Here is a 15,891-nt window from a genome sequence, read left to right as displayed (position 1 = left end):
TGCCATCTCACTAGTCCAAGTGATCAATTTCAGTTCACAATTGATCACACTGATAGATCTAAGAGTCAAAGGGATCACACAAACAAGACTAGTGTCTGCTAATACTAACTGATAAAATAAAAAAGGGAGAGCACAATCCAACATGGGAAGCAGGATACACAGCAGACTCATAGAATGGCAGATGCCCTAAACAGCACTCTGGCCTCAGAATTAGCCCTTAAGGAGTTCGGATCTGGCTGAAGAGCCTATGAGAGTGTTTTAGGTATGGAAAGCCAAGACACTGTGGAAAAAAAAAAAAAAACCGCCTAATTGAAAGATCTCTGTGAATGAGATTCCAGTGGGAAAAACGGGCCATCAAAGAAGGAGGTACCTTTCTCTGAAGGGAGGAGAGAACTTCCACTTTGACTATGACCTTGTCTGAATAAGATAAGAGTCGGCGAACTCAAGAGGCTTCCATAGCCTTGGCAACTCATGACAAGAGCCTAGGGAGATTACTGATGCCATAAACAAGGGTGTCAATTTGCTAAGTCAACAACAGGAGTCACTGTGCACTTACTCCTCATGTAGGATCTTTGTCCTTAATATATTGTCCAATGTGAATAAACGCTATAACTAGTACTCAAACAGTACTTTACACTTTGTGTTTCTGTGTGGGTACAAACTGTTGAAATCTTTACTTAGTATACATTAAATTGATCTTCTGTATATAAAGATAATTGAAAATGAATCTTGATGTGAATGGAATGGGAGAGGGAGCGGGAGATGGGAGTGGGGTGGGTAGGAGGGAAGTTACTGGGGGAAAAAGCCATTGTAATCCATAAACTGTACTTTGGAAATTCATATTTATTAAATAAAAGTTAAAAAAAAAAACAAAAAAAGTAAACAATGCAAGAAAAAAAGATTAGAATGTGAACAGTATTTGTCAGTGCTGTGTTGTACTGAAAAGACTGAATGGCCGGTTGTTGGGTGCAGTGCTCTATGCATCTCCCTAATAGTGCTGCTCAAATGTTACAGAGTGCTCTGGTTTCCTTACTGTTTTCCAAATGCCGAGAAAGGGATGTTGGCATTTCTCATAAAGTATGCAGATTTACATTTATCTCTTTTCTGTCAATTTTTGTAATCTGTAATTTGAACTACAGCAATTATATAAACAGAATTATTTCCTAATGAATTCAAAATTTTTCTAGACTTTCGTCATTTCAAATTAACATTTGTATTTATAGAAATACTTATTAATTCAAAATTATGTTGTCTAGGCCAGCACCATGGCTCACTAGGCTAATCCTCCGCCTTGCAGTGCCGGCACCCCGGGTTCTAGTCCCGGTCAGGGCACCGGATTCTGTCCTGGTTGCCCCTCTTCCAGGCCAGCTCTCTGCTGTGGCCAGGGAGTACAGTAGAGGATGGCCCAAGTACTTGCCCCTGCACCCCATGGGAGACCAGGAGAAGCACCTGGCTCCTGCCATCGGATCAGCGCGGTGCGCCAGCTGCAGCGTGCCGGCCGAGGCGGCCACTGGAGGGTGAACCAATGGCAAAGGAAGACCTTTCTCTCTGTGTCTCTCTCTCACTGTCCACTCTGCCTGTCAAAAAAAAAATTAAGTTGTCTAGTATTAATACAGGTATATTAGTTTTTTGGTTACTTTTTCCAGTTATGTCATTTTCAGCCTTTTGTGCTGTTTTCTGGTTTCTCTGTGCTTTGGGTGCTGTTCGTTGTATGCATCACACTATTGACTCATGTTTTTTATTCAGTCTGATAATATTTATGATTAATTAAAATATTTTACTTGATCTACTGCTAAAATTATTATCATTATATTTGATTGTAAAGCACCCATATTTTATTTTGATTTGTTTTAATTGGTATGTTTTCCTTTTTCCCTCCATTTTTGTCTTTTTTTGTTAGATTAATGGAGAGTTTTATCATTCTTCAGCTGGTTTACAAGTTAATGCGCCTTTACCATCATTTTTTTGGTTACACTAGGAATTACAACATGCATTTCTGACTTATAATAGTATTTAATATGGATTGATTTTTATTCTATTCCTGGACAATGGAAGGACCTTAAAAAAAGGCATCTTTTTATTCTCTTCCAAATTCTATACTCTTCTATGTTCTCATTATGTCTGTTAATAACCCCCAGGACACCTTTATTATTGTTTAATGTAATGTACATGCATTATACTTACCTTCGTATTGCTGTTTTTCTTTCTCGCATCTTAGCCTTTAATTAGCACCAATTTTCCTTCTCTTTAAAGACCGTTGTTTACCATTTTCTTTAATTTTTATCTAAACAAATTTTCAAATTTCTTCTTCAGTAACACATTTTCTCAGTTACCCTTTGAGAGTTTGTTTTCATTGGTCATCAGCATTTTAGTGTCATTGTCCTAGGTATGATCCCTGCCTTAGTTGAGGTTTTTGAGTCTGTGTGTTAATGCTTCGACTTTCTAAATTCTTAGTTGTGCTTTCTTGCTCACCTAATTCCTTTTCTCCGTTCCACCTGGGGCTCCAGTCATGTATCTGGTAGACCTCCCTTGCATTTCTTTATGGCCCTTACCCTCTCTTCTGTACTTTTATATGTCTTATTCTTTCATCTTCCCATGCTTTATCTTGTAAACACATTTTGTGATGTTTCTTATAGTTTACAAATTTTATCTTGACATTTGCCAAATCTGCTAATTAACCATTAATTGAGTTTTTAATTGGGTATTTTTTGGCTTTTTTTTCCCCAGTCTGTTATATCACATTTTCTAGCTTTTCCAAAATTTAGTCTTATCATTGACATGGTAATTTTAAGTTCCCATAGGACTGTCCATATTATTGATTTTGTTGGTGCTTATTCCATGATTCTCTTATAATTGGTTATCTTTTTATCTTTGAGTATGTGTCTGACATTATCCTTGGAAATTTGCTTCTTACAGTGCCTCCTGAGAGAGGGAGAGAGAAAGAGGAGATTTTTATTTGTTTTGTTCAGATTCTGTGTGTTCTAGCAATCTGGAATCACTATAACTGAATTGTAGGATTGAGATTTTGTGGGCCACCCTATTGGTGCTAAACTGGGTAGCAGTTAGAACACTGTTAACTCAGTGGCTTGCTCTACATGTGTTTCATGAGGTGGCTCCATGTCAGAACACCATCTTTAATTTTTTTTAAGATTTTGTTTATTTATTTGAAAAGCAAAGGTACAGAAAGAGAGGGAGAGACAGAAAGAGATCTTCCATTTGCTGGTCTGCTCTCTAAACGGTTGCAATGGCCCACGTTGGGCCAGGCCAAAGCCAGGAGCCTCATCTGGGTCTCCCATGTGGGTGCAGGGGCCCAAGCTCTTGGGCCATCCTCTGCTGTTTTTCCAGGTGCATTAGCAGGAGGCTGCATTGGAAGTGGAGCAGCAGGGACTTGAACCAGCGTCCATATAGGATGCTGGCATTGTAGAAGGTGGGTTTACTGGTTATACTACAACGCCCACCCCAAAGCTCCTTCTCTCAGTCCACTCTTCCTCTGGGTGCAGATCTTCATGGCCCCATCATAAAGCAGAATTGTGTATCAGACCTGTCTCCCTGCAAGACCTAGAGTGTGCTGTGTAATAGCCACTCAGTGATGTCCATGTCAGAATCCCTTGAACCCACGGATATGTTGTTACATGATGAGGAGAAATTAGGCTTCAAGTGGGATGAAGGTTGTTAATCAGTTGTCCTTGAGATGAGGAGACCATCTTGAATTATCCAGGTGGGCAGTGTCATCACAAAGGACCTTGTAAATTAAGAGGGAAGCAGAAGATCATTACGGTGACAGAGCCTGAGAAAGGGTCACTCCGCTGATGCTGACTTTGAAAACAGATGGAAGCCGTAAGTCAAGGGCTGTGGAAGCGGGAAAAGGCAAGGAAGTGGATTCTTTCTTAGAGTCTCCAAGAGGAACTCAGCCCTGCTGGCCCCATGGCTTTAGCCTGGTGAGACACACTTCCAGTCTTTGCCCTCCAGAACTGCAGTCAACAACTGTGTGCTCTTTTCAGCCACCAGGTCTGTGGTAACTTGTTATATCAGCAGGAGGCAACTGACAGGTCCTAAGCCCCAACATTTGTCTCACTCATTCCATTCAGCTTCTCAACTACCCATCTCGGAATCTGTAGACTCCCCCAAGGGAAAGAACCGGTAAAGATCAGTCTCGGTTCTCCTGATTTTTGTCATTGTAGACATTGGCTTAATTCTTCTTACCTTCTTGTTAAATCTCTGGTGGTTTCAGGCAGAGGTGTCCAGCATCTCTATTTGCCTACAGCTGAAAGTTTGGTCAAAACTGCCTGGAGCCCTTCCCTATGAGGTCATTTTCCTTTTGAATGGGATGATTGCACTGTTGTTTTTGTCTTGGGTGTATTCCCCAGGTCAGGGCAAGAGTGGTTTGGCTGACCTGTTTGTATTTTCTATCCATCCTGCTTTTGCTCTAAATTTGGCAGTTGGGTCTTCTCTCACATGGCTACCAATGGGCCTGTAGTCCACAGGGCCCTGTGTCCAGGTTCCACTTTATTATAAATAGACCCACGGTGCCAGTTCCTGTGCGGTCTGGGCGATGCGCCTTCTCTCCAGGCAGACTGTCAGCTCAGCAGTCTCTGAAACATGACAGCTCTATCTTTACTGATGCCATCAACCCCTACCTGTAGTGATGGCAGAGGCACAAAGTGGCCCATGGCTGAGAAGCAGACAGGCTGTGCAGATTAGCTCAGTATGTGGCTCCAAACAGGCTTCATGCAGTCACTCTGTGTTGGATTACGTGCAGGTCCTTTCACTGGGGCTATTTTAGAGAACAGCCTTCAGTGAGGTTTGGAAGTTGCTGTTCTATGAAATAACTCACATTATTTTCTTTCTGAATACACAAGCCAGTCCTAGATGCTCTTAGACACATTTGATGAAAGAAAGCATGGGCTCTGCTGACAACCACAGCCCATTAAGGTAGCACAGAGTGTTTGTGGCTAGGAAGGAACGATAGGCTTTTGGTTCTGAGAACTGATTCTTCACTCCGGCACTCTGAGCCTTTGAATCTTGCCACCAATGAAAGCTGTGAGGCATTTTGACTGTGGAACAGCAAGGAGGCCGGGGATAAAGAAGAGAAGACAGGAAGGGCTGGCTGCTGCATGCTCAAGTCGGATTGAAAGAGTGAAAACCTGATTTTCTACCCTCATGCCAAGAGAGAACCACTTGCTCTATAATACTTGTGCTTACAAACAGGAAATTTGCAATTAGATAAAGGCGGCAGCAACCAGACACCCCTTGATCGGTTTCTCCAAGAGCTGTCAAAGACATTGAACTTTGCAGAAGCTGCCTGTGGTGTGGACATGTGTGAAATCATCCTTGATGGTTAACCACGGAGGCCCAGGTGCCCATCCTCAACCTCACTGTCCTTGTCAGCCTTGTTACTCTGGAGACAAAGCCAACGACAGGGAGGGGGTGCAGCGCTCACAAGAACTGCCACGTGCTGAATTACCTGCCATCAAGTGCTTTGTCAAGGGCTGCTGTGTCAACCTACTTCGGCACTTCTGTAGTTAGGACACCTTAAGTAATGCAGTCCTAGCTATTGCTGTGGTAGATTAAATTGATATTTAAATGGACTTTGTGATCGTAACTCCTGGTGTAGCACTAGATCTGAAACTGATTGGAGAAACGATTACTTTGGCTTGAGTCTCCTTAGGTTTAAGCTGTCTCCTGCAACCAGCACAAGAACCCCTGTGCTCCACTCAGGACACATTGATTGAGCACCCACCACATGCCAGGAGACACCGTGGTGGCCAAGACAGACTATGTCTTTGCTATTGCAGATTAACAAATTCAGGTGTCGATTTGGTGACACAGTCTTTGCAGGAAATAAGTAAATTCATCTGTTCATTTATTCATTCACTCATTCACTTAGTATCAGACCATCTGTTCCTTTTCCAGTTCCTACAACACTGAGAGACATACAGTAAATACAGATTGCATTGAAAGTGCCAATTAAAAGGGCTGGGGTCGTTATTCCATTATTTTGGGTTAAAATACTTTGCCTAAATTAATCCAAGTATTCTTCATCCACCGTAATGAAATAAGCGCTGGATTAGAGGCTTTGAGGAAATACTTCTGTGTTCCTGCCCAATGAAATGGACTTTCACTTGTAAGAAAGGGACTGTGTTTTCTGGAACATCCGAGAAGCCCTAGTGGCCTCTCTTAGCAACCCCTGCCTACCTAGTGTTAGGTAAGAGGGCACATGGCTGCAGATGGTGGAACAAGCTCTGAGCCCAGCATAGAGCTCTGTGCCACATGAAATCCTTCCAGAATAAGCGCTCACCACTCCTCCACCATGTGGACACCAGACTCTGTTCTGTCACAGGGCACAGAGGGCCTATTCTCAGGAGGCTGTGGTGTACAGTGAAGGAGTAGTGGGAGCCAGCTCCAGCCACGCAGGGACCAGCACAAGGTTTGACATCTCAGTGGGCTGTGCAAGCTTGGAGCATCGGCACCTGCCTGCCTTACTTAGGGGGCCGTCAGGTAGGCTTCTCCAGAAAAGATGCACCCTGAGATGCAAGGGCAGGTAGCTGGATGCAGTGGAGTGGGAAAGTGAAAATGGAGAGAGGTCTGAGCCTCAGCAGGGCACCCCAAGTGGCAGGAGCAGATGCGGTGGGTCGCAATGAGGAGTCAGTGCAGTGACCTTGGGCAGAGCCTCATGGCTGCTACAGGGTATGAAGAGCAGCATCCATCACCAAGGCTTTGTTAAGACAGAATACTTCTGTGCTCAGACTAGCCTTTGTTATCACCACGATCACTCGGCAACAGGCCTTTTGCAAATGACAAGACCAAAGCCAGGCAGGCAGTTGGAGATACGGCATTCATCCTCCCGAGTGTCCTGAGACTGATGTCCGGAGGTGACACGAGGGCTGGACATGCAACAAGGACTTTGTGTTCCTTATCAAGGGCGTTTTTAGGACAGGGTCCAGATGCAGCTGACAAAGGAGGGTGTGAACTTGTGGGGTTGTGGTGGTGGTGCTCCTGGGCTCTGGGCATCCCCTCACCACACTGCTGTGCCCAGTTCATCCAGAGACCAGGACAGATGGCCTCACTCTGAAATTTCCACCTAGAGAGGCAGGATTCTTGTGGGCAGCATGCCTGAAGATTCTCCACGTGTGCACCTGTGCCTCGTGCTGACCCCATCTGCTGAAGCAGTGGGAAATGGCTTATTTCACTCCTTTGATGATGCAAAAAAAGTAACAGTATCTGCTCATTGCTTCTGTTTTAATATGGAGGAAATCCACTTTTGCTTTTATTGAACATTATTAGTAATTTGTTAAGGCAAATGCAGACTACAAAATTCCTTTGGTGTCTACCAAGAATACCTGTTCAGTACAGATGCAATTTTTTTTCTAATAGTTGCTATCTACGGTTGCTTGAATCTGCACTTGTGGAGCCTGTGGGTATAGAGAGCCAACTGTGCAAGCTTAGTAATAGAATCTTTCCTGTGACTCAAACCTTCATTCAGCTACCAGTCTGGGCACTGCTGAAGTAGACACACACCTCCCCATCTTGCTGGTCAGGCAGATGCAGCACCTGCACAGACCCCTGTTCTACCTGCAGGAGGCGCTGCATGTCAGCAGGAAGGCTGCCTCTGAGCTCTTGGCATCCAGGAAGGAAGGGAATGCTGCCCACTGAGGTGACACTGCAGTTTTGAGCAGAATGGCGAGTTCAAGGTCAGAGCTGAAGGGCTCTCTGATAGAGGTCAGGTCACCTTGTCCAAAGCTTCAGAACTATTGCAAGGGAAACAACAGAAACCGCGCATTTGGTTGCTGATGAGGTACTGAGTGGCCCTTGCGTGCTCTGCAGTGGGTGAGCTCTTCCTGTCATCAGCTGCACTCAGTCAGAGGCGCCTGGCTTGCTGCGGCTAAGCTGCAGGCCTGCAGGCAGCAGCAGCTTGGGCTGCAGGCCTACCTGTGTGAGCAGCATTCTTGGAGGTGCCGCTGCTTCCGCAGCCGTAAGCCTGCTGTCACAGGCGCCACCTCGGCTTCTTGAAGACTCCCGCTTACACAGCTAGAGCAGCCTTGGAAATCCACATCCACATGTTCTCTCTTCACTTGCCAGAAGTCTTGCATTCAGGGGTCTCTGTTCCGCAGGATGGGGTTTGTTAAAGTTGTCAAGAACAAGGCCTACTTTAAGAGATACCAAGTGAAGTTTCGAAGACGGCGAGAGGGTAAAACTGATTACTATGCTCGGAAACGCTTGGTGATCCAGGATAAAAATAAGTACAACACACCCAAGTACAGGATGATAGTTCGTGTAACTAATAGAGATATCATTTGTCAGATTGCGTATGCCCGTATAGAAGGGGATATGATAGTCTGTGCAGCTTATGCACACGAACTGCCAAAATACGGTGTGAAAGTTGGCCTGACCAATTATGCTGCAGCATATTGTACTGGCCTGCTGCTGGCTCGCAGGCTTCTCAATAGGTTTGGCATGGACAAGATCTATGAAGGCCAAGTGGAGGTGACTGGAGATGAATACAATGTGGAAAGCATTGATGGTCAACCTGGTGCCTTCACCTGCTATTTAGATGCAGGCCTTGCCAGAACTACTACTGGCAATAAAGTTTTTGGAGCCCTGAAGGGAGCTGTGGATGGAGGCTTGTCCATCCCTCACAGTACCAAACGATTCCCTGGTTACGATTCTGAAAGCAAGGAGTTTAATGCAGAAGTACATCGGAAGCACATTATGGGGCAGAATGTTGCAGATTACATGCGTTACCTAATGGAAGAAGATGAAGATGCTTACAAGAAGCAATTCTCTCAGTACATAAAGAACAATGTGACTCCAGACATGATGGAGGAGATGTACAAGAAAGCCCACGCGGCTATACGAGAGAATCCAGTGTACGAGAAGAAGCCCAAGAGAGAAGTTAAAAAGAAGAGGTGGAACCGTCCCAAAATGTCCCTTGCCCAGAAGAAAGATCGGGTAGCTCAAAAGAAAGCAAGCTTCCTCAGAGCTCAGGAGCGGGCTGCTGAGAGCTAAACCAAACAACTTTCTATGAAGATTTTTCTGATAAAGACAATAAACTTATTGACCGAGCAGCAAAAAAAAAAAAAAAAAAAAAAAAGAAGTCTTGCATTCAGAGGAATTAGGATTAAATCCCAGGGTGCCTGACTTTTTACTTCAGCTGTGGGTCAGTTCTGCTAACTCAGCGTCCATGGTGTTGCTGAAGGTGGGAAGAGGGTACCAACAGCCAGACCAGGTGCATGTAACTGACGCAGGGTTTAAAAACATGAACACTTTAAAGTGCACTGTACTGGAAGTGTTTCTGGAAATTTCTGTAGAATCTGTTTTACATTCTCTGGCTTCTTAGCCACAGCGTGATCTTCTCCTGTTAACACAAGATTCTCTCTGTGAATGGCCAAGGTTGAGCTGGATGTCTAGACAGAGGCCGGGGAAGATTCTCTGTCACTTGGAGGCTACCGTGACCTTGGGCATTGTCCTTAACGATCCTAAATTAGAGGTCGTGCTGCAACCAGCCTCCTGGCAGCATTGTGAGAGCGCGGGACTGCCCGCAGCACACACCTGGCATTTAGCAAACTCTCCAGAGCCCGGAGTTGTGCTGCTGCTGCGGACAAGAATTACTCACACGTGAGACTTCTCGTACTTGTAGGAAGAGGTCCCAGATGTCTACTTGGAGATTATTTCTTCATAATCGCTTCTCAATGTTTAGATTTGCTTTCAAATTTTTTTCTTACTATTGTGAAACATAACACAAAATCTACCATTTTGACCATTTTTAGTATGCAGTTCTGTGACATTGAGTTCATTCACCTTTCTGTGCAAACTTTACCATCATCCATTTCTTGTATTTTTTTTTTTTTTACAGGCAGAGTGGACAGTGAGAGAGAGACAGAGAGAAAGGACTTCCTTTGCCATTGGTTCACCCTCCAATGGCCGCCGCGGCCCGCGCACCGCGCTGATCCGATGGCAGGAGCCAGGTACTTATCCTGGTCTCCCATGGGGTGCAGGGCCCAAGCACTTGGACCATCCTCCACTGCACTCCCTGGCCACAGCAGAGAGCTGGCCTGGAAGAGGGGCAACCGGGACAGAATCTGGCACCCCGACCGGGACTAGAACCTGGTGTGCCGGCGCTGCTAGGCAGAGGATTAGCCTATTGAGCTGCGGCGCCGGCCTGCCGTCATCCATTTCAAGAGCTTTTTCATCTTTCCCACCTGGATAAAGGGTCTTCAAAATTCATGGAAAGTGTATATTATGAAAATAGCAGCCGGCGCCGCGGCTCACTAGGCTAATCCTCCGCCTTGCGGCGCCAGCACACCGGGTTCTAGCCCCGATCGGTGTGCCAGATTCTGTCCCGGTTGCCCCTCTTCCAGGCCAGCTCTCTGCTGTGGCCAGGGAGTGCAGTGGAGGATGGCCCAGGTGCTTGGGCCCTGCACCCCATGGGAGACCAGGAGAAGTACCTGGCTTCTGCCATCGGATCAGCGCGGTGTGCCGGCTGCAGTGCGCCGGTCGCGGCGGCCATTGGAGGGTGAACCAATGGCAAAGGAAGACCTTTCTCTGTCTCTCTCTCTCACTGTCCACTCTGCCTGTCAAAAAAAAAAAAAAAAAAAAAAAAAAGGAAAAAAAAGAAAATAACTATGCATGGGTTTTCAAATTCTTTTGCAGCAAATAAATTTTAACTCCATTTTCTATGGACTTTTTAAAAGCCCTTAAAAAAGCTTATTTATTTATTTATTTATTTTTAAAGATTTATTTTATTTGTTTGCATGACAGAGTTACAGAGAGAGATAGAGACAGAGAGATGTCTTCCATCTGCTCACTCCCCAAATGGCCCCAACAGCTGGAATTGAGCCAGTTCGAAGCTGGGAGCAAAGAGATTTCTCCGGCTCTCCCATATGGGTACAGGAGCCCGAGGACTTGGGCCATCTTTACTACTTTCCCAGGTGCATTAGCAGGGAGCTGGATCAGAAGTGGAGCAGCCGGGACTCGAACCAGCGTCCATATGGGATGCCAGTACAGCAGGCCAGGACTGCCCCAGTGCTAGCCTCCTATTTATTTTATCAGCATGAAAGGAAGAGCAAGAGAGAGAGAGATGTATATCTTCAATCTGTTGCTTCACTCTTCAATGCCTGCAACAGCCAGGGCTGGGCCAGGCTAAAGCCAGGAGCCTGAAACTCCATCTGTGTCTCCAGGGTTCCAGGCACTTGAGCCATCATCTACTGCCTCCCAGCATGAATCAGCAGGAAGCTGCACGGGAAGTGGAGTAGCTGGAACCCAAACTGATAGTCCAGTATGGGATGCAGGCATCTGAGGAAGCGTCACAACTGCACCCCTCCGTGAACTAACTCCCCTTGGTTATCCACTTCTTAAAACAATGAAGTTAGTGTGCTCAGCACAGAAGGGTGTATGGAGGCCCCCTGCGTGTGTTCATGCTCCAGAGGGCAGTGTTGACCAAAGTCTGGCTGCAGATAACTAGGACATGGCCTTGCAGTTGGTTTGGAATAAGGCAGATGGGTGGATGGCTGGATGGAAGGATAAATAGATAGATTTCTTACATGGCAAGTGTTACTGCATTGCTTGTTGTTAGAAATAGTCAATGCAAATAGAACTTTCTTCACCCAAAAGGTGTGCTTCTGTTGTGAAATGCTTTTTTACACAAAAACTCAAAGATGGTCTCTGTATTCATTTTCTGGGACTGCCCTGACAAAGTACCACAGGCGAGACGGCTTACACAAAAGTTTATTTTCACAGTACTGGAGGCTCCAAGTCCAAGATCAAGGTGTTGGTGGTACTGGCCTCTCCTGAGGTTCGCTTTGGCTTACAGACAGCCGCCTTCTCTCTGCGTCCTCACGTGGTCTTCTCTGTGTGTGTCCTGATCCCTTCTTCCTGACAGTACCCCATTCTTACTGGATGGGGTCAACATCCATGGCCTCCCTGTAACTCAGTTACTTCTTGAAAGGCCCTGTCTTATAACAAAGGTACTTCTGGGATCCTGAGCATTAGAAATTCTGAAGATAGTGGAAGGGTACACTTCAACCCATAAAAGTCTCTAAAAGTCACTCTTGTTCTAAAACTCCTCAAAATCTTCCCCAGTTCCAGAGGAAGCAGATGGAGCCAGGTGTCCCGTGCGCCTGGCACGTGCATTCCCCGAGGCACGTGACTGATGGTTGAACATTATAGATGCAGTTCTGCAGTCCCAGAGACAGAATGTCCTACCACTGCAGAGCCATGTACATTACATTTTTCTTAGAGAGAAAGAATAATAAACAAAGAGAATATTTTAAGTTCTACGCTCCTCGTCTGCCAAGAATAATCCTGCTGTTCTCTGAAACTGACTCCCTTCATGTCCATCTTATACTCTGTATCCGCAGACGTCTGCCCTGGAAAAGCAGGCCGCAGGCTTCAAGATAATCCACATAGCTTTAAGTAAACACTGGCATCCCGGAAATGTGGCCTCACTCTGAGAGGCCATTTCTGTCCAAGGAGAGAGGTTTCTGGTTGATAATGAGACCTCAAGAAGAGCCTTTTAAAACAGCATTTGTAGGGGCCGGCGTTGTGGTGCAGCAGGTTAACGCCCTGGCCTGAAGCACTGTCATCCCATATGGACGCTGGTTCGAGACCCGGCTGCTTTACTTCTGATCCAGCTCTCTGCTGTGGCCTGGGAAAGCAGTGGAGGATGGCCCAAGTCCTTGGGCCCCTGTACCCACATGGGAGACCTGGAAGAAGCTCCCGACTTCTGGTTTTTGGTTGGCCCAGCCCCAGCCATTGTGGCTGTTTGGGGGAATGAACCAACAAATGGAGGATCTCTCTCTGTGTCACTCTTTCTGTCTGTAACTTTACCTTTCAAATAAATAACCATATATTTTTAAAAACTAAAATAAAATAAAGTAACATTTGATTTCCAGGTATTGAGCTGCACTATTTTCTATGAGTCCTCCTGTTAATATACACGAATACACTGGCAAACAGTGAGAACTGAATCTGAGACAGTTACCTTGATGGCTGTGCTCCGCAGGGAAGTGCCTTGTTGTGCTTGAGCAGTAATTACCTGGGGTGATGTCAGCAGCATTTATGCCACTTCTGTGATTTTTAACCACCTGCACGTTTTCTTTCCTGGATGATGTAATTATGTGAGCAAGACCCTCTGGTTCCCTCCCCAAATGCCTGTTATGTTCAGGGTTAGGCCAGGGCCAAAGCCAGAAGCCAGGAAATCAGTACATATTTCTCACATGGCTGACAGAAATTCAGTTATTTGAGTCATCACTACTGCTGCTTTTTAGGGTCTGCATTAGCAGGAAGCTGGGGTCAGGAGCCAGAGCCAGGAACTAACCCAACCACTCTCATGAGGGACACAGGTGTCTTAACTGCTAGGCTAAACAGAAGAGAATAATAAATGGTTGCCTTATGTATTGGCTATTTAAATCTTTCTCATCAAATATCTATGTGGTTTTTTAGTGTAAGTTTCTATTTTCCAGATGGAATTTGTCTCTGAATCCATATAGAAAATCAGAAGGTGCTGATCCATCTCAGGAATTCATTCCTTCCTTTCCCCCATCAGTGGCTTCCTTTACCACTACTTCATATCCTCTTATTTTGTGATAGAGCCCCAGTCATTTCAGCTCATGTACTGCCCAATACTAGTCCACTAATTTTTATTCATTATGAAATGATTACTTATTCTTCATTATAAAAAGGAGAAATCTAAAAATCAGTGCCATGTGTGCATTGGCATTCTGCAAAAATTCGTGGGTGGAATTCTTCCCTGAAGTTTCCTTGTCATGGATTTGAGACAGAAAAACAAGTGCCTATTAGAATGGAACAGCTTGATCCCAGATTTCTCTAATATGTCCATGCTATTATTTTAGGTCTCCGAATTCAATCCTTTGACGTTCACCAGCGTAATCGAGTGTGAGAAGCCAAACAATAACCTGTCTAGGTTTCATGGTTGCATGTGAGTATCATGTATCTTCTCATGCTTTTCTTTCTGTTCAATGAAGTACACACACATACACACAGAGTTGTAAACGTGCATGCAGTACTCTTTGCCATGTGGTACAGTCTCTTGCAAATGTTTCCCAGCACCTGAGCATCCTTGCCTGCTTGTGGAACTAGTTTGCAAGACTCTGCCAGAAGTAGAAACTTACCAGCACCATCCATAATGAAGAGTTACTGCCTCTGCATCCCCTAGTGGGCCCTGGGAAAGTGAGAGGAGTGAAAGGAAGCGTGGCTGGTGAAAAAAACTTACCTGCTTATTCCAATTTTATGAACATTTTAAAATATCTTTGTATATATTGAGCACGTACTATATGCTGAGACCATGTCAAAGCTCTGGATACAGCTTGGTAAACTAAACAGACAAAGTTCCTTTCCCTAATGTTTATTTTATTCTAATCAAGAGTAAAGAGAAACAGTAAACAGTAATTTATCCCTCTATCTGGCTATCCATGGTGTATCTAATAGTCTAGTCTCTCCCTTGCTCTAAAACAGAAAGACAAAAAGGTGAGTAAATGGCACAGGATTTGTTGAAGCTTGACCATGGGTACATGGGAAATAATTATGCTATTCTGTCTACTTTCATGTCTATTTGGAAGTTTCCTTAACAACAACAACAACAACAATAATAATAATGTGAGTATAATCAGTTGGTGTGGCAGGAACAGGGAGTGGCAAGACATAGTTGCTAAGTTGCAAATTGGGGCTATCAAGGTATGGGATCATAAAGAATGAGGCAGGTGACAAGGACCTGAAAGACATAGGTTTGCCCTTCCATGCATCAGCACCTCCTGCAGGCTCATCTCTCTCATCTGGAGAATGTGGGACTTCCTCCCTGCTGCTGTCCTGCTCCACAGTGCCAGTTCACAGTTGAGGCCAGGCTGCTGCTGAGTGGCCCAGTGCAGATTGGCCTTTCCATGGATCTATGGAAAAGAGGAGGAGAGAAGCTGTGCTTCTGAAAATAGGCTGCATTTCTGAGAGCTGTCAGTTTAGGGTGAAGCTTCCGTTAGCTGATTAATTAATCATTAATCCTTGGACCCTACACACAGTAGGCAGCAGTGATGGTGGGTGGTAGTGTGAACCAGTGACTGCAAACTGTTCACAGTAAAAGGTGAACTCTGTGCATCTTCCCCAGGGCCCAGGAGTGTTGTGTCTGTGTTGAGGGGGCTCCCTGGGGGAGATACTCAGCTCTAGTCAAGGGATACAGCCAACCAGTGTTCACTTTCTAAGAAGAAATAGCTAATTAACTTCCTAGCCTCTCTGTTCCTCCAATGAATGTCCTTTCCAACATCCCCATTGGATGGACCCAACCCAAAGCCAAGGTCAGTGGCTGACTTCAGTGTTTTCCAGGCTCAGAGGTAGGCATCAGGGTACAGAAAGGAATAAGACAGGAGGAGCCCTGACTGAAGGTCCTGCAGAGAATCTTCCTAAAGACTGTCAAACCCAAAAATGTTGTAAAACCAGGTTGGAGGGCCAAACTCTTCCAGGCAGAGGCCAGGGTGGGACACACAGAATATGCTGTGTGGGTGACTGGGGCAGAAAGCCTGCACAGGAAGGGCTGAGAATGGGACTGCAGGGCAGACTGGGCCCTGCACGCCAAGCCAGAAGCAAGCAGCCCACAGAGGTTTCTCCCAGGGAAACGGAGAAGTCATTGTGCCCACAAGACTGCTCTGGGGACTCTGTAGGAGACAGACATGAGAAACAAGCCTGCAGATATTGAGGCCAAAATGGTGTGTTGCAGCCTCAGGCAGAGAAATACAGAAGCCTACATTAGGTCAGCGCGGCACATAGTGAGAAGAAGGCTGTGGATTGATCAGAGCCAGTGGGGTGGAGTTAACACTGAGGACAGTGTCTGAGTGGCTGTCACAAGGAGGGAGGAGGGATCAATCAAGGAATCCTGGGTTGCTGGTCCAG

At 45.5% G+C, this 15,891-nt stretch overlaps 2 protein-coding genes across 3 annotated transcripts in view; both read left to right on the top strand.

Moving 5' to 3' along the window:
* ATP10A (ATPase phospholipid transporting 10A (putative)) overlaps positions 1-15,891 on the top strand; it is a 181,331-nt gene that overhangs the window by 118,787 nt on the left and 46,653 nt on the right. For both annotated transcript variants that reach the window (XM_089309245.1, XM_089309244.1), the window contains exon 4: positions 13,851-13,936. In XM_089309245.1, the coding sequence (XP_089165371.1) occupies positions 13,851-13,936 (86 nt within the window). The remainder of the gene's footprint in view (positions 1-13,850; positions 13,937-15,891) is intronic.
* Positions 6,220-9,055, top strand: LOC149122949 (large ribosomal subunit protein uL18). Its single transcript, XM_089309247.1, has one exon. It carries the CDS (start codon positions 8,113-8,115, stop codon positions 9,004-9,006), a length of 894 nt encoding a protein of 297 aa, XP_089165373.1. The 5' UTR covers positions 6,220-8,112; the 3' UTR covers positions 9,007-9,055.

Source organism: Oryctolagus cuniculus, chromosome 12, assembly GCF_051225735.1.
Source record: "Oryctolagus cuniculus isolate XC-2025 breed Fujian yellow rabbit chromosome 12, ASM5122573v1, whole genome shotgun sequence".
NCBI classification, from domain to species: Eukaryota; Metazoa; Chordata; class Mammalia; order Lagomorpha; family Leporidae; genus Oryctolagus; species Oryctolagus cuniculus.
The sequence above is the reverse complement of the archived record's forward strand: the minus strand, read 5'-3'. Positions and strand labels throughout refer to the sequence as shown.

Bases quoted from the DNA above. Each gene is read 5' to 3' on its own strand.
- LOC149122949 (XM_089309247.1), top strand. From the start codon at position 8,113: ATGGGGTTTGTTAAAGTTGTCAAGAACAAGGCCTACTTTAAGAGATAC.